At 31.2% G+C, this 24,981-nt stretch overlaps 1 protein-coding gene across 1 annotated transcript in view; it reads left to right on the top strand.

The window, feature by feature from the left end:
- Positions 1-24,981, top strand: part of LOC102805212 (arginine kinase-like) — a 114,268-nt gene that overhangs the window by 27,591 nt on the left and 61,696 nt on the right. The window contains exons 2-5 of the mRNA XM_085506681.1: positions 22,503-22,689; positions 23,792-23,890; positions 24,093-24,263; positions 24,550-24,712. Coding sequence (XP_085362807.1) covers positions 22,506-22,689; positions 23,792-23,890; positions 24,093-24,263; positions 24,550-24,712 — 617 coding nt within the window. The 5' untranslated portion in view covers positions 22,503-22,505. The remainder of the gene's footprint in view (positions 1-22,502; positions 22,690-23,791; positions 23,891-24,092; positions 24,264-24,549; positions 24,713-24,981) is intronic.

Raw genomic sequence — 24,981 nt, 5'->3', positions numbered from 1 at the left:
TAGTGCTGTATCCCTTGTGATGTGTATTAAATGTATAACAGATTGTAGTGCATTATCCCTAGTGTGGTATATTAAATATATAAAAGATTGTAGTGCATTATCCCTAATGTGGTATATTAAATGTATTAAAGATTGTAGTGCTGTATCCCTAGTGTAGTATATTAAATGTATAAAATATTTTAGCGTAGTCTCCCTAGAGTAGTATATTAAATGTAAAAAATATTGTAGTGCAGTGTCCCTAGTGTAGTATATTAAATGTATAAAATATTGTAGTGCAGTGTCCCTAGTGTAGTATATTAAATGTATAAAATATTTTAGCGTAGTGTCCCTAGTGTAGTATATTAAATGTATAAAATATTCTAGCGCAGTGTCCCTAGTGTAGTATATTAAATGTATAAAATATTGTAGTGCAGTGTCCCTAGTGTAGTATATTAAATGTATAAAATATTGTAGCGCAGTGTCCCTAGTGTAGTATATTAAATGTATAAAATATTGTAGCGCAGTGTCCCTAGTGTAGTATATTAAATGTATAAAATATTGTAGTGCAGTGTCCCTAGTGTAGTATATTAAATGTATAAAATATTGTAGCGCAGTGTCCCTAGTGTAGTATATTAAATGTATAAAAGATTGTAGAGCAGTACCCCTAGTGTAGTATATTAAATGTATAAAATATTGTAGCGCAGCGTCCCTAGTGCAGTATATTGAATGTATAAAATATTGTAGTGCAGTGTCGCTAGTGCAGTATATTGAATGTATAAAATATTGTAGTACAGTGTCCATAGTGTAGTATATTAAATGTATAAAATATTGTAGTGCAGTACCCCTAGTGCAGTATATTGAATGTATAAAATATTGTAGTGCAGTTTCCCTAGTGTAGTATATTAAATGTATAAAATATTGTAGAGCAGTGTCCCTATTGTAGTATATTAAATGGACATGTGTAAAATATTGTAGTGCCGTACCCGTAGTGCAGTATATTGAATGTATAAAATATTGTAGTGCAGTCTCCCTAGTGTAGTATATTAAATGTATAAAAGATTGTAGAGCAGTACCCCTAGTGTAGTATATTAAATGTATAAAATATTGTAGCGAAGTGTCCCTAGTCTAGTATATTAAATGTATAAAATATTGTATTGCAGAGTCCCTTGTGTAGTATATTAAATGTATAAAATATTGTAGTGCTGTGTCCCTAGTGTAGTATATTAAATGTATAAAATATTGTAGTGCAGTGTCCCTAGTGTAGTATATTAAATGTATAAAATATTCTAGCGTAGTGTCCCTAGTGTAGTATATTAAATGTATAAAATATTGTAGTGGTGTCCCTAGTGTAGTATATTAAATGTATAAACTATTGTAGTGCAGTGTCCCTAGTGTAGTATATTAAATGTATAAAACATTGTAGTGCAAGGACCCTAGTAGTGTAGTATATTAAATGTATAAAATATTGTAGCGCTGTGTCCCTAGTGTAGTATAGTAAATGTATAAAATATTGTAGTGCAGTGTCCCTAGTGTAGTATATTAAATGTATAAAAGATTGTAGAGCAGTACCCCTAGTGTAGTATATTAAATGTATAAAATATTGTAGCGAAGTGTCCCTAGTGTAGTATATTAAATGTATAAAATATTTTAGCGTAGTGTCCCTAGTGTAGTATATTAAATGTATAAAAGATTGTAGAGCAGTACCCCTAGTGTAGTATATTAAATGTATAAAATATTGTAGCGAAGTGTCCCTAGTGTAGTATATTAAATGTATAAAATATTGTATTGCAGAGTCCCTAGTGTAGTATATTAAATGTATAAAATATTGTAGTGCAGTGTCCCTAGTGTAGTATATTAAATGTATAAAATATTCTAGCGTAGTGTCCCTAGTGTAGTATATTAAATGTATAAAATATTCTAGCGTAGTGTCCCTAGTGTAGTATATTAAATGTATAAAATATTGTAGTGCAGTGTCCCTAGTGTAGTATATTAAATGTATAAAATATTGTAGTGCAGTGTCCCTAGTGTAGTATATTAAAAGTATAAAATATTGTAGTGCAGTGTCCCTAGTGTAGTATATTAAAAGTATAAAATATTGTAGTGCAGTGTCCCTAGTGTAGTATATTAAATGTATAAAATATTGTAGTGCAGTGTCCCTAGTGTAGTATAGTAAATGTATAAAAGATTGTAGAGCAGTACCCCTAGTGTAGTATATTAAATGTATAAAATATTGTAGCGAAGTGTCCCTAGTGTAGTATATTAAATGTATAAAATATTGTAGTGCAGTGTCCCTAGTGTAGTATATTAAATGTATAAAATATTGTAGTGCAGTGTCCCTAGTGTAGTATATTAAATGTATAAAATATTGTAGTGCAGTGTCCCTAGTGTAGTATATTAAATGTATAAAATATTTTAGCGTAGTCTCCCTAGAGTAGTATATTAAATGTAAAAAATATTGTAGTGCAGTGTCCCTAGTGTAGTATATTAAATGTATAAAATATTGTAGTGCAGTGTCCCTAGTGTAGTATATTAAATGTATAAAATATTTTAGCGTAGTGTCCCTAGTGTAGTATATTAAATGTATAAAATATTCTAGCGCAGTGTCCCTAGTGTAGTATATTAAATGTATAAAATATTGTAGTGCAGTGTCCCTAGTGTAGTATATTAAATGTATAAAATATTGTAGCGCAGTGTCCCTAGTGTAGTATATTAAATGTATAAAATATTGTAGCGCAGTGTCCCTAGTGTAGTATATTAAATGTATAAAATATTGTAGTGCAGTGTCCCTAGTGTAGTATATTAAATGGATAAAATATTGTAGCGCAGTGTCCCTAGTGTAGTATATTAAATGTATAAAATATTGTAGTGCAGTGTCCCTAGTGTAGTATATTAAATGTATACAATATTGTAGTGCAGTGTCGCTAGTGCAGTATATTGAATGTATAAAATATTGTAGTGCAGTGTCCCTAATGTAGTATATTAAATGTATAAAATATTGTAGTACAGTGTTCCTAGTGCAGTATATTGAATGTATAAAATATTGTAGTGCAGTGTCCCTAGTGTAGTGTATTGAATGTATAAAACATTGTAGTGCAAGGACCCTAGTGTAGTATATTAAATGTATAAAATATTGTAGCGCTGTGTCCCTAGTGTAGTATAGTTAATGTATAAAATATTGTAGTGCAGTGTCCCTAGTGTAGTATATTAAATGTATAAAAGATTGTAGAGCAGTACCCCTAGTGTAGTATATTAAATGTATAAAATATTGTAGCGAAGTGTCCCTAGTGTAGTATATTAAATGTATAAAATATTTTAGCGTAGTGTCCCTAGTGTAGTATATTAAATGTATAAAAGATTGTAGAGCAGTACCCCTAGTGTAGTATATTAAATGTATAAAATATTGTAGCGAAGTGTCCCTAGTGTAGTATATTAAATGTATAAAATATTGTAGTGCAGTGTCCCTAGTGTAGTATATTAAATGTATAAAATATTCTAGCGTAGTGTCCCTAGTGTAGTATATTAAATGTATAAAATATTCTAGCGTAGTGTCCCTTGTGTAGTATATTAAATGTAAAAAATATTGTAGTGCAGTGTCCCTAGTGTAGTATATTAAAAGTATAAAATATTGTAGTGCAGTGTCCCTAGTGTAGTATATTAAAAGTATAAAATATTGTCGTGCAGTGTCCCTAGTGTAGTATATTAAATGTATAAAATATTCTAGCGTAGTGTCCCTAGTGTAGTATATTAAATGTATAAAATATTCTAGCGTAGTGTCCCTTGTGTAGTATATTAAATGTATAAAATATTGTAGTGCAGTGTCCCTAGTGTAGTATATTAAATGTATAAAATATTCTAGCGTAGTGTCCCTAGTGTAGTATATTAAATGTATAAAATATTCTAGCGTAGTGTCCCTTGTGTAGTATATTAAATGTATAAAATATTGTAGTGCAGTGTCCCTAGTGTAGTATATTAAAAGTATAAAATATTGTAGTGCAGTGTCCCTAGTGTAGTATATTAAAAGTATAAAATATTGTAGTGCAGTGTCCCTAGTGTAGTATATTAAATGTATAAACTATTGTAGTGCAGTGTCCCTAGTGTAGTATATTAAATGTATAAAACATTTTAGTGCAAGGACCCTAGTAGTGTAGTATATTAAATGTATAAAATATTGTAGCGCTGTGTCCCTAGTGTAGTATAGTAAATGTATAAAAGATTGTAGTGCATTATCCCTAGTGTGGTATATTGAATGTATAAAAGATTGTAGTGCATTATCCCTAGTGTGGTATGGTGAATGTATAAAAGATTGTAGTGCTGTATCCCTTGTGATGTGTATTAAATGTATAACAGATTGTAGTGCATTATCCCTAGTGTGGTATATTAAATATATAAAAGATTGTAGTGCATTATCCCTAATGTGGTATATTAAATGTATTAAAGATTGTAGTGCTGTATCCCTAGTGTAGTATATTAAATGTATAAAATATTTTAGCGTAGTCTCCCTAGAGTAGTATATTAAATGTAAAAAATATTGTAGTGCAGTGTCCCTAGTGTAGTATATTAAATGTATAAAATATTGTAGTGCAGTGTCCCTAGTGTAGTATATTAAATGTATAAAATATTGTAGCGCAGTGTCCCTAGTGTAGTATATTAAATGTATAAAATATTGTAGCGCAGTGTCCCTAGTGTAGTATATTAAATGTATAAAATATTGTAGTGCAGTGTCCCTAGTGTAGTATATTAAATGTATAAAATATTGTAGCGCAGTGTCCCTAGTGTAGTATATTAAATGTATAAAAGATTGTAGAGCAGTACCCCTAGTGTAGTATATTAAATGTATAAAATATTGTAGCGCAGTGTCCCTAGTGCAGTATATTGAATGTATAAAATATTGTAGTGCAGTGTCGCTAGTGCAGTATATTGAATGTATAAAATATTGTAGTACAGTGTCCATAGTGTAGTATATTAAATGTATAAAATATTGTAGTGCAGTACCCCTAATGCAGTATATTGAATGTATAAAATATTGTAGTGCAGTGTCCCTAGTGTAGTATATTAAATGTATAAAATATTGTAGAGCAGTGTCCCTATTGTAGTATATTAAATGGACATGTGTAAAATATTGTAGTGCCGTACCCGTAGTGCAGTATATTGAATGTATAAAATATTGTAGTGCAGTCTCCCTAGTGTAGTATATTAAATGTATAAAAGATTGTAGAGCAGTACCCCTAGTGTAGTATATTAAATGTATAAAATATTGTAGCGAAGTGTCCCTAGTGTAGTATATTAAATGTATAAAATATTGTATTGCAGAGTCCCTAGTGTAGTATATTAAATGTATAAAATACTGTAGTGCTGTGTCCCTAGCGTAGTATATTAAATGTATAAAATATTGTAGTGCAGTGTCCCTAGTGTAGTATATTAAATGTATAAAATATTCTAGCGTAGTGTCCCTAGTGTAGTATATTAAATGTATAAAATATTGTAGTGCAGTGTCCCTAGTGTAGTATATTAAAAGTATAAAATATTGTAGTGCAGTGTCCCTAGTGTAGTATATTAAAAGTATAAAATATTGTAGTGGTGTCCCTAGTGTAGTATATTAAATGTATAAACTATTGTAGTGCAGTGTCCCTAGTGTAGTATATTAAATGTATAAAACATTGTAGTGCAAGGACCCTAGTAGTGTAGTATATTAAATGTATAAAATATTGTAGCGCTGTGTCCCTAGTGTAGTATAGTAAATGTATAAAATATTTTAGTGCAGGGTCCCTAGTGTAGTATATTAAATGTATAAAAGATTGTAGAGCAGTACCCCTAGTGTAGTATATTAAATGTATAAAATATTGTAGCGAAGTGTCCCTAGTGTAGTATATTAAATGTATAAAATATTTTAGCGTAGTGTCCCTAGTGTAGTATATTAAATGTATAAAAGATTGTAGAGCAGTACCCCTAGTGTAGTATATTAAATGTATAAAATATTGTAGCGAAGTGTCCCTAGTGTAGTATATTAAATGTATAAAATATTGTATTGCAGAGTCCCTAGTGTAGTATATTAAATGTATAAAATATTGTAGTGCAGTGTCCCTAGTGTAGTATATTAAATGTATAAAATATTCTAGCGAAGTGTCCCTAGTGTAGTATATTAAATGTATAAAATATTCTAGCGTAGTGTCCCTAGTGTAGTATATTAAATGTATAAAATATTGTAGTGCAGTGTCCCTAGTGTAGTATATTAAATGTATAAAATATTGTAGTGCAGTGTCCCTAGTGTAGTATATTAAAAGTATAAAATATTGTAGTGCAGTGTCCCTAGTGTAGTATATTAAAAGTATAAAATATTGTAGTGCAGTGTCCCTAGTGTAGTATATTAAATGTATAAAATATTGTAGTGCAGTGTCCCTAGTGTAGTATAGTAAATGTATAAAAGATTGTAGAGCAGTACCCCTAGTGTAGTATATTAAATGTATAAAATATTGTAGCGAAGTGTCCCTAGTGTAGTATATTAAATGTATAAAATATTTTAGCGTAGTCTCCCTAGAGTAGTATATTAAATGTAAAAAATATTGTAGTGCAGTGTCCCTAGTGTAGTATATTAAATGTATAAAATATTGTAGTGCAGTGTCCCTAGTGTAGTGTATTAAATGTATAAAATATTTTAGCGTAGTGTCCCTAGTGTAGTATATTAAATGTATAAAATATTCTAGCGCAGTGTCCCTAGTGTAGTATATTAAATGTATAAAATATTGTAGTGCAGTGTCCCTAGAGTAGTATATTAAATGTATAAAATATTGTAGCGCAGTGTCCCTAGTGTAGTATATTAAATGTATAAAATATTGTAGCGCAGTGTCCCTAGTGTAGTATATTAAATGTATAAAATATTGTAGTGCAGTGTCCCTAGTGTAGTATATTAAATGGATAAAATATTGTAGCGCAGTGTCACTAGTGTAGTATATTAAATGTATAAAATATTGTAGTGCAGTGTCCCTAGTGTAGTATATTAAATGTATACAATATTGTAGTGCAGTGTCGCTAGTGCAGTATATTGAATGTATAAAATATTGTAGTGCAGTGTCCCTAATGTAGTATATTAAATGTATAAAATATTGTAGTACAGTGTTCCTAGTGCAGTATATTGAATGTATAAAATATTGTAGTGCAGTGTCCCTAGTGTAGTGTATTGAATGTATAAAACATTGTAGTGCAAGGACCCTAGTGTAGTATATTAAATGTATAAAATATTGTAGCGCTGTGTCCCTAGTGTAGTATATTAAATGTATAAAATATTGTAGTGCAGTGTCCCTAGTGTAGTATATTAAATGTATAAAAGATTGTAGATCAGTACCCCTAGTGTAGTATATTAAATGTATAAAATATTGTAGCGCAGTGTCCCTAGTGCAGTATATTGAATGTATAAAATATTGTAGAGCAGTGTCCCTATTGTAGTATATTAAATGGACATGTGTAAAATATTGTAGTGCAGTACCCCTAGTGCAGTATATTGAATGTATAAAATATTGTAGTGCAGTGTCCCTAGTGTAGTATATTAAATGTATAAAAGATTGTAGTGCATTATCCCTAGTGTGGTATATTAAATGTATAAAATATTGTAGCGCAGTGTCCCTAGTGCAGTATATTGAATGTATAAAATATTGTAGAGCAGTGTCCCTATTGTAGTATATTAAATGGACATGTGTAAAATATTGTAGTGCAGTACCCCTAGTGCAGTATATTGAATGTATAAAATATTGTAGTGCAGTGTCGCTAGTGCAGTATATTGAATGTATAAAATATTGTAGTACAGTGTCCATAGTGTAGTATATTAAATGTATAAAATATTGTAGCGCAGTGTCCCTAGTGCAGTATATTGAATGTATAAAATATTGTAGTGCAGTGTCGCTAGTGCAGTATATTGAATGTATAAAATATTGTAGTACAGTGTCCATAGTGTAGTATATTAAATGTATAAAATATTGTAGTGCAGTACCCCTAATGCAGTATATTGAATGTATAAAATATTGTAGTGCAGTGTCCCTAGTGTAGTATATTAAATGTATAAAATATTGTAGAGCAGTGTCCCTATTGTAGTATATTAAATGGACATGTGTAAAATATTGTAGTGCCGTACCCGTAGTGCAGTATATTGAATGTATAAAATATTGTAGTGCAGTCTCCCTAGTGTAGTATATTAAATGTATAAAAGATTGTAGAGCAGTACCCCTAGTGTAGTATATTAAATGTATAAAATATTGTAGCGAAGTGTCCCTAGTGTAGTATATTAAATGTATAAAATATTGTATTGCAGAGTCCCTAGTGTAGTATATTAAATGTATAAAATACTGTAGTGCTGTGTCCCTAGCGTAGTATATTAAATGTATAAAATATTGTAGTGCAGTGTCCCTAGTGTAGTATATTAAATGTATAAAATATTCTAGCGTAGTGTCCCTAGTGTAGTATATTAAATGTATAAAATATTGTAGTGCAGTGTCCCTAGTGTAGTATATTAAAAGTATAAAATATTGTAGTGCAGTGTCCCTAGTGTAGTATATTAAAAGTATAAAATATTGTAGTGGTGTCCCTAGTGTAGTATATTAAATGTATAAACTATTGTAGTGCAGTGTCCCTAGTGTAGTATATTAAATGTATAAAACATTGTAGTGCAAGGACCCTAGTAGTGTAGTATATTAAATGTATAAAATATTGTAGCGCTGTGTCCCTAGTGTAGTATAGTAAATGTATAAAATATTTTAGTGCAGGGTCCCTAGTGTAGTATATTAAATGTATAAAAGATTGTAGAGCAGTACCCCTAGTGTAGTATATTAAATGTATAAAATATTGTAGCGAAGTGTCCCTAGTGTAGTATATTAAATGTATAAAATATTTTAGCGTAGTGTCCCTAGTGTAGTATATTAAATGTATAAAAGATTGTAGAGCAGTACCCCTAGTGTAGTATATTAAATGTATAAAATATTGTAGCGAAGTGTCCCTAGTGTAGTATATTAAATGTATAAAATATTGTATTGCAGAGTCCCTAGTGTAGTATATTAAATGTATAAAATATTGTAGTGCAGTGTCCCTAGTGTAGTATATTAAATGTATAAAATATTCTAGCGAAGTGTCCCTAGTGTAGTATATTAAATGTATAAAATATTCTAGCGTAGTGTCCCTAGTGTAGTATATTAAATGTATAAAATATTGTAGTGCAGTGTCCCTAGTGTAGTATATTAAATGTATAAAATATTGTAGTGCAGTGTCCCTAGTGTAGTATATTAAAAGTATAAAATATTGTAGTGCAGTGTCCCTAGTGTAGTATATTAAAAGTATAAAATATTGTAGTGCAGTGTCCCTAGTGTAGTATATTAAATGTATAAAATATTGTAGTGCAGTGTCCCTAGTGTAGTATAGTAAATGTATAAAAGATTGTAGAGCAGTACCCCTAGTGTAGTATATTAAATGTATAAAATATTGTAGCGAAGTGTCCCTAGTGTAGTATATTAAATGTATAAAATATTTTAGCGTAGTCTCCCTAGAGTAGTATATTAAATGTAAAAAATATTGTAGTGCAGTGTCCCTAGTGTAGTATATTAAATGTATAAAATATTGTAGTGCAGTGTCCCTAGTGTAGTGTATTAAATGTATAAAATATTTTAGCGTAGTGTCCCTAGTGTAGTATATTAAATGTATAAAATATTCTAGCGCAGTGTCCCTAGTGTAGTATATTAAATGTATAAAATATTGTAGTGCAGTGTCCCTAGAGTAGTATATTAAATGTATAAAATATTGTAGCGCAGTGTCCCTAGTGTAGTATATTAAATGTATAAAATATTGTAGCGCAGTGTCCCTAGTGTAGTATATTAAATGTATAAAATATTGTAGTGCAGTGTCCCTAGTGTAGTATATTAAATGGATAAAATATTGTAGCGCAGTGTCACTAGTGTAGTATATTAAATGTATAAAATATTGTAGTGCAGTGTCCCTAGTGTAGTATATTAAATGTATACAATATTGTAGTGCAGTGTCGCTAGTGCAGTATATTGAATGTATAAAATATTGTAGTGCAGTGTCCCTAATGTAGTATATTAAATGTATAAAATATTGTAGTACAGTGTTCCTAGTGCAGTATATTGAATGTATAAAATATTGTAGTGCAGTGTCCCTAGTGTAGTGTATTGAATGTATAAAACATTGTAGTGCAAGGACCCTAGTGTAGTATATTAAATGTATAAAATATTGTAGCGCTGTGTCCCTAGTGTAGTATATTAAATGTATAAAATATTGTAGTGCAGTGTCCCTAGTGTAGTATATTAAATGTATAAAAGATTGTAGATCAGTACCCCTAGTGTAGTATATTAAATGTATAAAATATTGTAGCGCAGTGTCCCTAGTGCAGTATATTGAATGTATAAAATATTGTAGAGCAGTGTCCCTATTGTAGTATATTAAATGGACATGTGTAAAATATTGTAGTGCAGTACCCCTAGTGCAGTATATTGAATGTATAAAATATTGTAGTGCAGTGTCCCTAGTGTAGTATATTAAATGTATAAAAGATTGTAGTGCATTATCCCTAGTGTGGTATATTAAATGTATAAAATATTGTAGCGCAGTGTCCCTAGTGCAGTATATTGAATGTATAAAATATTGTAGAGCAGTGTCCCTATTGTAGTATATTAAATGGACATGTGTAAAATATTGTAGTGCAGTACCCCTAGTGCAGTATATTGAATGTATAAAATATTGTAGTGCAGTGTCCCTAGTGTAGTATATTAAATGTATAAAAGATTGTAGTGCATTATCCCTAGTGTGGTATATTGAATGTATAAAAGATTGTAGTGCTGTATCCCTAGTGTGGTATATTAAATGTATAAAAGATTGTAGTGCTGTATCCCTAGTGTGGTATATTAAATGTATAACAGATTGTAGTGCATTATCCCTAGTGTATAAAATGTATAAAAGATTGTAGTGCTGTATCCCTAGTGTGGTATATTGAATGTATCAAAGATTGTAGTGAATTATCCCTAGTGTGGTATATTAAATGTATAAAAGATTGTAGTGCTGTATCCCTAGTGTGGTATATTAAATGTATAAGAGATTGTAGTGCATTATCCCTTGTGTGGTATATTAAATGTATAAAAGATTGTAGTGCATTATCCCTAGTGTGGTATATTGAATGTATAAAAGATTGTAGTGCATTATCCCTAGTGTGGTATGGTGAATGTATAAAAGATTGTAGTGCTGTATCCCTTGTGATGTGTATTAAATGTATAACAGATTGTAGTGCATTATCCCTAATGTGGTATATTAAATATATAAAAGATTGTAGTGCATTATCCCTAATGTGGTATATTAAATGTATTAAAGATTGTAGTGCTGTATCCCTAGTGTGGTATATTAAATGTATAAAAGATTGTAGTGCTGTATCCCTAGTGTGGTATATTGAATGTATAAACGATTGTAGTGCATTATCCCTAGTGTGTTATATTGAATGTATAAAAGATTGTAGTGCTGTATCCCATGTGATGTGTATTAAATGTATAACAGATTGTAGTGCATTATCCCTAGTGTGGTATATTGAATGTATAAAAGATTGTAGTGCATTATCCCTAGTGTGGTATGGTGAATGTATAAAAGATTGTAGTGCATTATCCCTAGTGTGGTATATTAAATATATAAAAGATTGTAGTGCATTATCCCTAGTGTGGTATATTAAATGTATTAAAGATTGTAGTGCTGTATCCCTAGTGTGGTATATTAAATGTATAAAAGATTGTAGTGCATTATCCCTAGTGTCGTATATTGAATGTATAAAAGATTGTAGTGCATTATCCCTAGTGTGGTATATTGAATGTATAAAAGATTGTAGTGCATTATCCCTAATGTGGTATATTGAATGTATAAAAGATTGTAGTGCATTATCCCTAGTGTGGTATATTAAATGTATTAAAGATTGTAGTGCTGTATCACTAGTGTGGTATATTAAATGTATAACAGATTGTAGTGCTGTATCCCTAGTGTGGTATATTGAATGTATAAAAGATTGTAGTGCATTATCCCTAGTGTGGTATATTGAATGTATAAAAGATTGTAGTGCATTATCCCTAGTGTGGTATGGTGAATGTATAAAAAATTGTAGTGCTGTATCCCTTGTGATGTGTATTAAATGTATAACAGATTGTAGTGCATTATCCCTAGTGTGGTATGGTGAATGTATAAAAGATTGTAGTGCCTTATCCCTAGTGCGGTATATTAAATGTATAACAGATTGTAGTGCATTATCCCTAGTGTGGTATATTAAATGTATTAAAGATTGTAGTGCTGTATCTCTAGTGTAGTATATTAAATGTATAAAAGATTGTAGTGCTGTATCCCTAGTGTGGTATATTGAATGTATAAAAGATTGTAGTGCATTATCCCTAGTGTGGTTTATTGAATGTATAAAAGATTGTAGTGCATTATTTCTAGTGTGGTATATTACATGTATAAAAGATTGTAGTGCATTATCACTAGTGTGGTATATTATATGTATAAAAAATTGTAGTGCATTATCCTTAGTGTGGTATATTGAATGTCTAAAAGATTGTAGTGCATTATCTCTAGTGTGGTATATTAAATATATAAAAGATAGTAGTGCTGTATCCCTAGTGTGGTATATTAGATGTGTAACAGATTGTAGTGCATTATCCCTCGTGTGGTATATTGAATGTATATAAGATTGTAGTGCATTATCAGTAGTGTGGTATGGTGAATGTATTAAAGATTGTAGTGCTGTATCCCTAGTGTGGTATATTGAATGTATAAAAGATTGTAGTGCATTATCCCTAGTGTGGTATGGTGAATGTATAAAAGATTGTAGTGCATTGTCCCTTGTGTGGTATATAAATGTATCAAAGATTGTAGTGCTGTATCCCTAGTGTGGTATATTAAATGTATAACAGATTGTAGTGCATTATCCCTAGTGTATAAAATGTATAAAAGATTGTAGTGCTGTATCCCTAGTGTGGTATATTGAATGTATCAAAGATTGTAGTGAATTATCCCTAGTGTGGTATATTAAATGTATAAAAGATTGTAGTGCTGTATCCCTAGTGTGGTATATTAAATGTATAAGAGATTGTAGTGCATTATCCCTTGTGTGGTATATTAAATGTATAAAAGATTGTAGTGCATTATCCCTAGTGTGGTATATTGAATGTATAAAAGATTGTAGTGCTGTATCCCTTGTGATGTGTATGAAATGTATAACAGATTGTAGTGCATTATCCCTAGTGTGGTATATTAAATATATAAAAGATTGTAGTGCATTATCCCTAATATGGTATATTAAATGTATTAAAGATTGTAGTGCTGTATCCCTAGTGTGGTATATTAAATGTATAAAAGATTGTAGTGCTGTATCCCTAGTGTGGTATATTGAATGTATAAAAGATTGTAGTGCATTATCCCTAGTGTTATATTGAATGTATAAAAGATTGTAGTGCTGTATCCCTTGTGATGTGTATTAAATGTATAACAGATTGTAGTGCATTATCCCTAGTGTGGTATATTGAATGTATAAAAGATTGTAGTGCATTATCCCTAGTGTGGTATGGTGAATGTATAAAAGATTGTAGTGCATTATCCCTAGTGTGGTATATTAAATATATAAAAGATTGTAGTGCATTATCCCTAGTGTGGTATATTAAATGTATTAAAGATTGTAGTGCTGTATCCCTAGTGTGGTATATTAAATGTATAAAAGATTGTAGTGCTGTATCCCTAGTGTGGTATATTGAATGTATAAAAGATTGTAGTGCATTTTCCCTAGTGTGTTATATTGAATGTATAAAAGATTGTAGTGCATTATCCCTAGTGTGGTATATTGAATGTATAAAAGATTGTAGTGCATTATCCCTAGTGTGGTATGGTGAATGTATAAAAGATTGTAGTGCTGTATCCCTTGTGATGTGTATTAAATGTATAACAGATTGTAGTGCATTATCCCTAGTGTGGTATATTGAATGTATAAAATATTGTAGTGCATTATCCCTAGTGTGGTATGGTGAATGTATAAACGATTGTAGTGCATTATCCCCAGTGTGGTATATATATTAAATGTATAAAAGATTGTAGTGCATTATCCCTAGTGTGGTATATTAAATGTATTAAAGATTGTAGTGCTGTATCACTAGTGTGGTATATTAAATGTATAACAGATTGTAGTGCTGTATCCCTAGTGTGGTATATATATTAAATGTATAAAAGATTGTAGTGCATTATCCCTAGTGTGGTATATTAAATGTATTAAAGATTGTAGTGCTGTATCACTAGTGTGGTATATTAAATGTATAACAGATTGTAGTGCTGTATCCCTAGTGTGGTATATTAAATGTATAAAAGATTGTAGTGCATTATCCCTAGTGTGGTATATTGAATGTATAAAAGATTGTAGTGCATTATCCCTAGTGTGGTATATTGAATGTATAAAAGATTGTAGTGCATTATCCCTAGTGTGGTATATTGAATGTATAAAAGATTGTAGTGCATTATCCCTAGTGTGGTATGGTGAATGTATAAAAAATTGTAGTGCTGTATCCCTTGTGATGTGTATTAAATGTATAACAGATTGTAGTGCATTATCCCTAGTGTGGTATATTGAATGTATAAAAGTTTGTAGTGCATTATCCCTAGTGTGGTATGGTGAATGTATAAAAGATTGTAGTGCATTATCCCTAGTGTGGTATGGTGAATGTATAAAAGATTGTAGTGCATTATCCCTAGTGTGGTATATTAAATATATAAAAGATTGTAGTGCATTATCCCTAGTGTGGTATATTAAATGTATTAAAGATTGTAGTGCTGTATCCCTAGTGTGGTATATTGAATGTATAAAAGATTGTAGTGCATTATCCCTAGTGTGGTATGGTGAATGTATAAAAGATTGTAGTGCATTGTCCCTAGTGTGGTATATAAATGTATCAAAGATTGTAGTGCTGTATCCCTAGTGTGGTATATTAAATGTATAAAAGATTGTACTGCTGTATCCCTAGTGTGGTATATTAAATGAATAAAAGATTGTAGTGCATTATCCCTAGTGTGGTATATTGAATGTATAAATGATTGTAGTGCTGTATCCATAGTGAGGTATATTAAATGTATAAAAGATTGCAGTGCATTATTCCGAGTGTGGTATATTAAATGTATAAAAGATTGAAGTGCATTATCCCTAGTCTGGTATGGTGAATGTATAAAAGATTGTCGTGCATTATCCCTAGTGTGGTATATTAAATGTATAAAAGATTGTAGTGCATTATCCCTAGTGTGGTATATTACATGTATAAAAGATTGTAGTGCATTATCACTAGTGTGGTATATTAAATGTATAAAAAATTGTAGTGCATTATCCTTAGTGTGGTATATTGAATGTCTAAAAGATTGTAGTGCATTATCCCTAGTGTGGTATATTAAATATATAAAAGATTGTAGTGCTGTATCCCTAGTGTGGTATATTAGATGTATAACAGATTGTAGTGCATTATCCCTCGTGTGGTATATTGAATGTATAAAAGATTGTAGTGCATTATCAGTAGTGTGGTAGGGTGAATGTATAAAAGATTGTAGTGCTGTATCTCTAGTGTGGTATATTGAATGTATAAAAGATTGTAGTGCATTATCCCTAGTGTGGTATGGTGAATGTATAAAAGATTGTAGTGCATTGTCCCTAGTGTGGTATATAAATGTATCAAAGATTGTAGTGCTGTATCCCTAGTGTGGTATATTAAATGTATAACAGATTGTAGTGCATTATCCCTAGTGTGGTATATTGAATGTATAAATGATTGTAGTGCATTATCCCTAGTGTGGTATGATGAATGTATAAAACATTTTAGTGCAGTGTCCCTCGTGTAGTATATTAAATGTATAAAACGTTGTAGTGCAGTACCCCTAGTGTAGTATATTAAATGTATAAAACATTGTAGTGCAGTACCCCTAGTGTAGTATATTAAATGTATAAAATATTGTAGTGCAGTACCCCTAGTGTAGTATATTAAATGTACGAAAAATTGTAGTGCAGTACCCCTCGTGTAGTATGTGAAATGTATTAAAACATTGTAGTGCAGTACCCCTAGTGTAGTATATTAAATGTATAAAACATTGTAGTGCAGTGTCCCTTGTGCAGTATATAAAATGTACATGTAAAAAATATTGTAGTGCAGTACCCCTAGTGTAGTATATTAAATGTATAAAATATTGTAGTGCATTATCCCTAGTGTGGTATATTAAATGTATAAAATATTGTAGTGCTGTATCCTTAGTGTCGTATATTAAATGTATAACAGATTGTAGTGCATCAACCCTAGTGTGGTATATTGAATGTATAAAAGGTTGTAGTGCATTATCCCTAGTGTGTTATGGTGAATGTATAAAAGATTGTAGTGCATTATCCCTAGTGTGGTATATTGAATGTATAAAAGATTGTAGTGCATTATCCCTAGTGTGGTATATTAAATGTATAAAAGATTGTAGTGCATTATCCCTAGTGTGGTATATTGAATGTATACAAGATTGTAGTGCATTATCCCTCGTGTGGTATATTAAATGTATAAAAGATTGTAGTGCATTATCCCTAGTGTGGTATGGTGAATGTATAAAAGATTGTAGTGCATTATCCCTAGTGTGGTATATTAAATGTATAAAAGATTGTAGTGCATTATCTCTAGTGTGGTATATTGAATGTATAAAAAATTGTAGTGCATTATCCCTAGTGTGGTATATTGCATGTATAAAAGATTGTAGTGCATTATCCCTAGTGTGGTATGGTGAATGTATAAAAGATTGTAGTGCAGTGTCTCTAGTGTAGTATATTGAATGTATAAAAGATTGTAGTGCATTATCCCTAGTGTGGTATATTGAATGTATAAAAGATTGTAGTGCATTATCCCTAGTGTGGTATATTAAATGTATAAAAGATTGTAGTGCATTATCCCTAGTGTGGTATATTGAGTGTATAAAAGATTGTAGTGCTGTATCTCTAGTGTGGTATATTGAATGTATAAACGATTGTAGTGCTGTATCCCTAGTGTGGTATATTGAATGTATAACATATTGTAGTGCATTATCCCTGGTGTGGTATGGTGAATGTATAAAAGATTGTTGTGCATTATCCCCAGTGTTGTATATTAAATGTATAAAAGATTGTAGTGCATTATCCCTAGTGTGGTATATTGAGTGTATAAAAGATTGTAGTGCATTATCCCTAGTGTTGTATATTAAGTGTATCAAAGATTGTAGTGATGTATCCCTAGTGTGGTATATTAAATGTATAAAAGATTGTCGTGCATTATCCCTAGTGTGGTATATTGAACGTATAAAAGATTGTAATGCATTATCCCTAGTGTGGTAGGATGAATGTATAAAACATTTTAGTGCAGTGTCCCTATTGTAGTATATTAAATGTATAAAACATTGTAGTGCAGTACCCCTAGTGTAGTATATTAAATGAATAAAACATTGTAGTGCAGTACCTCTAGTGTAGTATATTAAATGTATAAAATATTGTAGTACAGTGTCCCTAGTGTAGTATATTAAATGTATAAAACATTGTAGTGCAGTACCCCTAGTGCAGTATATTAAATGTACAAAAGATTGTAGTGCAGTACCCCTCGTGTAGTATGTGAAATGTATTAAAACATTGTAGTGCAGTACCCCTAGTGTAGTATATTAAATGTATACAACATTGTAGTGCAGTGTCCCTAGTGTAGTATATAAAATGTGCATGTATAAAACATTGTAGTGCAGTACCCCTAGTGTAGTATATTAAATGTATAAAACATTGTAGTGCAGTGTCCCTAGTGCAGTATATAAAATGTACATGTAAAAAATGTTGTAGTGCAGTGTCCCTAGTGTAGTATATTAAATGTATAAAATATTGTAGTGCATTATCCCTAGTGTGGTATATTAAATGTATAAAAGATTGTAGTGCTGTATCCTTAGTGTGGTATATTAAATGTATAACAGATTGTAGTACATCATTCCTAGTGTGGTATATTGAATGTATAAAAGGTTGTAGTGCATTATCCCTAGTGTGTTATGGTGAATGTATAAAAGATTGTAGTGCATTATATCTAGTGTGGTATATTGAATGTATAAAAAATTGTAGTGCATTATCCCTAGTGTGGTATATTGCATGTATAAAAGATTGTAGTGCATTATCCCTAGTGTGGTATGGTGAATGTATAAAAGATTGTAGTGAATTAACCCTAGTGTGGTATATTAAATGTATAAAAGATTGTAGTGCATTATCTCTAGTGTGGTATATTGAATGTATAAAAAATTGTAGTGCATTATCCCTAGTGTGGTATATTGCATGTATAAAAGATTGTAGTGCATTATCCCTAGTGTGGTATGGTGAATGTATAAAAGATTGTAGTGCAGTGTCCCTAGTGTAGTATATTGAATGTATAAAAGATTGTAGTGCATTATCCCTAGTGTGGTATATTGAATGTATAAAAGATTGTAGTGCATTATCCCTAGTGTGGTATATTAAATGTATAAAAGATTGTAGTGCATTATCACTAGTGTGGTATATTGAATGTATAAAAGATTGTAGTGCTTTATCTCTAGCGTGGTATATTGAATGTATAAACGATTGTAGTGCATTGTCTCTAGTGTGGTATATTGAATGTATACAAGATTGTAGTGCATTATCCCTAGTGTGGTATATTAAATGTATAAAAGATTGTAGTGCATTATCCCTAGTGTGGTATATTGAGTGTATAAAAGATTGTAGTGCTGTATCTCTAGTGTGGTATATTGAATGTATAAACGATTGTAGTGCTGTATCCCTAGTGTGGTATATTGAATGTATAACATATTGTAGTGCATTATCCCTAGTGTGGTATGGTGAATGTATAAAAGATAGTTGTGCATTATTCCTAGTGTTGTATATTAAATGTATAAAAGATTGTAGTGCATTATCCCTAGTGTGGTATATTGAGTGTATAAAAGATTGTAGTGCTGTATCTCTAGTGTGGTATATTGAATGTATAAACGATTGTAGTGCTGTATCCCTAGTGTGGTTTGGTGAATGTATAAAAGATTGTAGTGCATTATCCCTAGTGTTGTATATTAAATGTATCAAAGATTGTAGTGCTGTATCCCTAGTGTGGTATGTTAAATGTATAACAGATTGTAGTGCATTATCCCTAGTTTGGTATATTGAATGTATAAAAGATTGTAATGCATTATCCCTAGTGTGGTATGATGAATGTATAAAACATTTTAGTGCAGTGTCTCTAGTGTAGTATATTAAATGTATAAAACATTGTAGTGCAGTACCCCTAGTGTAGAATATTAAATGTATAAAACATTGTAGTGCAGTACCCCTAGTGTAGTATATTAAATGTATAAAATATTGTAGTACAGTGTCCCTAATGTAGTATATTAAATGTATAAAACATTGTAGTGCAGTACCCCTAGTGTAGTATATTAAATGTACAAAAGATTGTAGTGCAGTACCCCTCGTGTAGTATGTGAAATGTATTAAAACATTGTAGTGCAGTACCCCTAGTGTAGTATATTACATGTATACAACATTGTAGTGCAGTGTCCCTAGTGTAGTATATAAAATGTACATGTATAAAACATTGTAGTGCAGTACCCCTAGTGTAGTATATTAAATGTATAAAACATTGTAGTGCAGTGTCCCTAGTGCAGTATATAAAATGTACATGTAAAACATATTGTAGTGCAGTGTCCCTAGTGTAGTATATTAAATGTATAAAATATTGTAGTGCATTATCCCTAGTGTGGTATATTAAATGTATAAAAGATTGTAGTGTTGTATCCTTAGTGTGGTATATTAAATGTATAAAAGATTGTAGTGCATTATCTCTAGTGTGGTATATTGAATGTATAAAAAATTGTAGTGCATTATCCCTAGTGCAGTATATAAAATGTACATGTAAAAAATATTGTAGTGCATCATCCCTAGTGTGGTATATTGAATGTATAAAAGGTTGTAGTGCATTATCCCTAGTGTGTTATGGTGAATGTATAAAAGATTGTAGTGAATTATCCCTAGTGTGGTATATTAAATGTATAAAAGATTGTAGTGCATTATCTCTAGTGTGGTATATTGAATGTATAAAAAATTGTAGTGCATTATCCCTAGTGTGGTATATTGCATGTATAAAAGATTGTAGTGCATTATCCCTAGTGTGGTATGGTGAATGTATAAAAGATTGTAGTGCAGTGTCCCTAGTGTAGTATATTGAATGTATAAAAGATTGTAGTGCATTATCCCTAGTGTGGTATATTGAATGTATAAAAGATTGTAGTGCATTATCCATAGTGTGGTATATTAAATGTATAAAAGATTGTAGTGCATTATCCCTAGTGTGGTATATTGAATGTATAAAAGATTGTAGTGCTGTATCTCTAGTGTGGTATATTGAATGTATAAACGATTGTAGTGCATTATCTCTAGTGTGGTATATTGAATATATACAAGATTGTAGTGCATTATCCCTAGTGTGGTATATTAAATGTATAAAAGATTGTAGTGCATTATCCCTAGTGTGGTATATTGAGTGTATAAAAGATTGTAGTGCTGTATCTCTAGTGTGGTATATTGAATGTATAAACGATTGTAGTGCTGTATCCCTAGTGTGGTATATTGAATGTATAACATATTGTAGTGCATTATCCCTAGTGTGGTATGGTGAATGTATAAGAGATAGTTGTGCATTATTCCTAGTGTTGTATATTAAATGTATAAAAGATTGTAGTGCATTATCCCTAGTGTGGTATATTGAGTGTATAAAACATTGTAGTGCTGTTTCTCTAGTGTGGTATATTGAATGTATAAACGATTGTAGTGCTGTATCCCTAGTGTGGTATATTGAATGTATAAAAGATTGTAGTGCATTATCCCTAGTGTGGTATATTGAGTGTATAAAAGATTGTAGTGCTGTTTCTCTAGTGTGGTATATTGAATGTATAAACGATTGTAGTGCTGTATCCCTAGTGTGGTATATTGAATGTATAAATGATTGTAGTGCATTATCCCTAGTGTTGTATATTAAATGTATAAAAGATTGTAGTGCTGTATCCCTAGTGTGGTATATTAAATGTATAAAAGATTGTAGTGCATTATCCCTAGTGTGGTATGGTGAATGTATACAAGATTGTAGTGCATTATCCCTAGTGTGGTATATTGAATGTATAACATATTGTAGTGCATTATCCCTCGTGTGGTATGGTGAATGTATAAGAGATTGTTGTGCATTATTCCTAGTGTTGTATATTAAATGTATAAAAGATCGTAGTGCATTATCCCTAGTGTGGTATATTGAGTGTATAAAAGATTGTAGTGCTGTATCTCTAGTGTGGTATATTGAATGTATAAACGATTGTAGTGCTGTATCCCTAGTGTGGTATATTAAATGTATAACAGATTGTAGTGCATTATCCCTAGTGTGGTATATTAAATGTATAAAAGATTGTAGTGCATTATCCCTAGTGTGGTATATTGAATGTATAAAAGATTGTAGTGCATTATCCCTAGTGTGGTATATTGAATGTATAAAAGATTGTAGTGCATTATCCCTAGTGTGGTATGATGAATGTATAAAACATTTTAGTGCAGTGTCCCTAGTGTAGTATATTAAATGTATAAAACATTGTAGTGCAGTACCCCTAGTGTAGTATATTAAATGTATAAAACATTGTAGTGCAGTACCCCTAGTGTAGTATATTAAATGTATAAAATATTGTAGTACAGTGTCCCTAGTGTAGTATATTAAATGTATAAAACATTGTAGTGCAGTACCCCTAGTGTAGTATATTAAATGTACAAAAGATTGTAGTGCAGTACCCCTCGTGTAGTATATAAAATGTACATGTATAAAACATTGTAGTGCAGTACCCCTAGTGTAGTATATTAAATGTATAAAACATTGTAGTGCAGTGTCCCTAGTGCAGTATATAAAATGTACATGTAAAAAATATTGTAGTGCAGTACCCCTAGTGTAGTATATTAAATGTATAAAACATTGTAGTGCAGTGTCCCTAGTGTGGTATATTAAATGTATAAAATATTGTAGTGCAGTGTCCCTAGTGCAGTATATTAAATGTATAAAATATTGTAGTGCATTATCCCTAGTGTGGTATTTTGAATGTATAAAGGATTGTATTTCCGTATTGCTAGTGTTACCCTTACAGTTAATAGTTCACGAGAAGCCTTTGAAAACAACTAGGCGTGATAGTTCCCCCAATATTATTGTCAACATCCAGAATGTTTGGTCGTATATTGTTATGTATTATAAGCGTGTCTGTTATTAATATAACTCGTGTATTTTGGCGTTCGTAGCTTACCCACGTCGTGATTACAATCATGGTTAAGTGTGCTGTATAGTTGTATAGAATGTATGATAGTTTGTAGTTTCGTGCCTCAGGTATAATTTATAGTGGTATATGTTGTATGAGAGATGTTTGGGCAATATATCCTAGTGGACTAGAAATACGTTATTGTAATTTCTATACGTGTTTAGAAAATGGCAAATAGGAATCAAGAGAAGTATCCGGCCGAAAATGACTTCCCGAATTTGGATAAAACCACTGCGATGCTAAAAGATTGCATGCCTCTTGATGTGTATGCAAAGCTCCGTGACGTGTACACGCCTAGTGGCTTTACATTGGATCGTGCTATCCAATCATGTGTGGATCTCCCAACAACTGGTAAGTGAATTCACATAAATATTGAAAACACAACTCAGCTGTATGAACTAATTTTAATATTAATGTCTCATACTCATACTAATTTATCATGGAAACACTGTTCCTATAGCAAACATCTGAGTATTAATTTAATGAAACAATCAAATTCTCTAATTTGCATATACGCTGGTACAATAACCATCACTGCAGTGGTGTGCAGCAATTATTTTTTATGTCCTGCAAACGTAGTATTTGCTTAGTTACAAATTCACAATTGTTCAACGATTGTAAAATATAGCTATACTTTGAGCAAAAAAATCAGCAGACACTTAATCAGCTGAAAGGTTTATAATGTCTTTGTGCAATCTATCACTGAGGAACACAATACATGATTATACGATTAACTTATAATATTAACACATCATTCCTACATTGTTGGTGTCAACATAACATTTTTCTTTCGATCAGTGACAATTCGCAATTTGCGACAAAGGCATCGTACACTTAATAACATCATAACATGTATTAAAGCTTCTAAAATTACACTTTACGGTTTATTTAATCTATGGATAATGTTTACGTCACTATGTATAAATTAAATGTCAATGAGTTGTAAGTATTGCAATTTTATACTTTGGAGATACTTTCGAAGCAACGAGTTTTATCATATTTTTGGCCCGATGTTTTCGAATTTACTTGTTTTGTATGTGCCGGTCATTTAAGTGCGCCCTCGGTTCTTTTGTGTTTATAACTGGCTAATATTGTACAAAAACAACTAATCACCTGATCAGAGAGTGAAATTGACACCCCTGGCCATCGTACCAGTGATTTACTAGAATATCAGAAACCCTGTATGTCTCTTTTGGCATTTGTTTCTTGCAATGTACACGTGCTGCAATGAAAGGTTTAATACAGGTCTGTGCCCACGTGGTGTTGTGCTCATTTGCATAATGATACGGTTATAAGGTATCACAAAATAATGTGTATAAGTATGTGTATAAGTATAAAGAATGTCTTCATTGTTCACAAAGAACCAACATTGAGGAGACCATGTTTTCTTTTCTCTTTATATCAACGGTAGAACAAAAAATTGTACTACGTTTTTTGTTATTTTTCTTGATAGAAAAAATTGGTATTGTTGCTGGTGATGAAGAGTCGTATGCAGTGTTTGCTGAGGTATTTGATAACATAATTGAAAAGCGTCATGGCATTAAACTATCTGGTGAGTAGACTTGATTAATTACCTCCGCCATTTCGGTCGTAATGGTTTGTTTGTTAGCAATATTATTGAAAAGGTTATAGGTGGAATGTTTTGATTTTTAAAGGAGACGTGTATTCAAAGAAAACCAGTTTGTAGTTAATAACAGTTGTCAATCATCTTTTTGACGATAACACATTTCGTAACTTGTTGTGTTCATTTGTAGAGTGTATTAATAAGACAGACCTTGATCCTAAAAAGATAACAGGTTGTGTTTTGGACGAAAAATATGTTATTAGTTCAAGAGTACGCACAAGCCGAAATCTGCGCGGATACTGTCTTTCCCCATTCTGTTGTAGATCTGAGCGAAGAGAAGTGGAACGGATACTATCAGACGGTAAATTGTTATAAAACGACAATAAATGACATTAGTAGGCTCGTCCGACATCGTATACCAATACCCAGGCCTAAGTCGCTATAAATATATAAATAAAGATCATTTAACATTAAATAAGAAATTTTATTCATGTACATTATGTGAATATTTAATTTGCATGTGATATGTTTGATTTTGACATAAGCACTTTATCATATGCAATTAAATAAACCACCAAAACGTATTTAGTATTTTAGCAGTGGCTGGCTTCTGATTCGAGTATTGTTGTATTATATGTATTTTCAAGCATTGACCACAATCTCGAATGGCGAGTACCATCCACTGGTAACCATGGATGAATGCCTCCGTCAAACGTTGGTGAATGATCATTATCTGTTCAGGACGCCTACAACAGGTTTCCAATTGTCAGCCGGATGTGCTAGAGACTGGCCTGATGCTCGAGGCATTTGGTAATGATTATTTTTTATTGTCATACACATCCCTAGAATTATACTATGCACTAGTACATGTTTTTTTGACTGTACAGTATTACACATTACCGCTTTGGGTGGTGATGTTTATTTCACATTTCGAAATATTAAGATTACATTTAGCGAATAGATTATAAAACTGTTCCTGTGTCATCTGTTTCAATTTTCCGTCGCTGAAATGTAAGCATTAAAATCATAGCACATACGCCGTGTTAAAGCGATGGGCGCCATTTATTGAAATCAAACCC

The sequence above is a fragment of the Saccoglossus kowalevskii genome, chromosome 13 (assembly GCF_978046115.1).
Source record: "Saccoglossus kowalevskii chromosome 13, keSacKowa6.1, whole genome shotgun sequence".
Lineage (NCBI taxonomy): Eukaryota > Metazoa > Hemichordata > Enteropneusta > Harrimaniidae > Saccoglossus > Saccoglossus kowalevskii.
The sequence above is the reverse complement of the archived record's forward strand: the minus strand, read 5'-3'. Positions and strand labels throughout refer to the sequence as shown.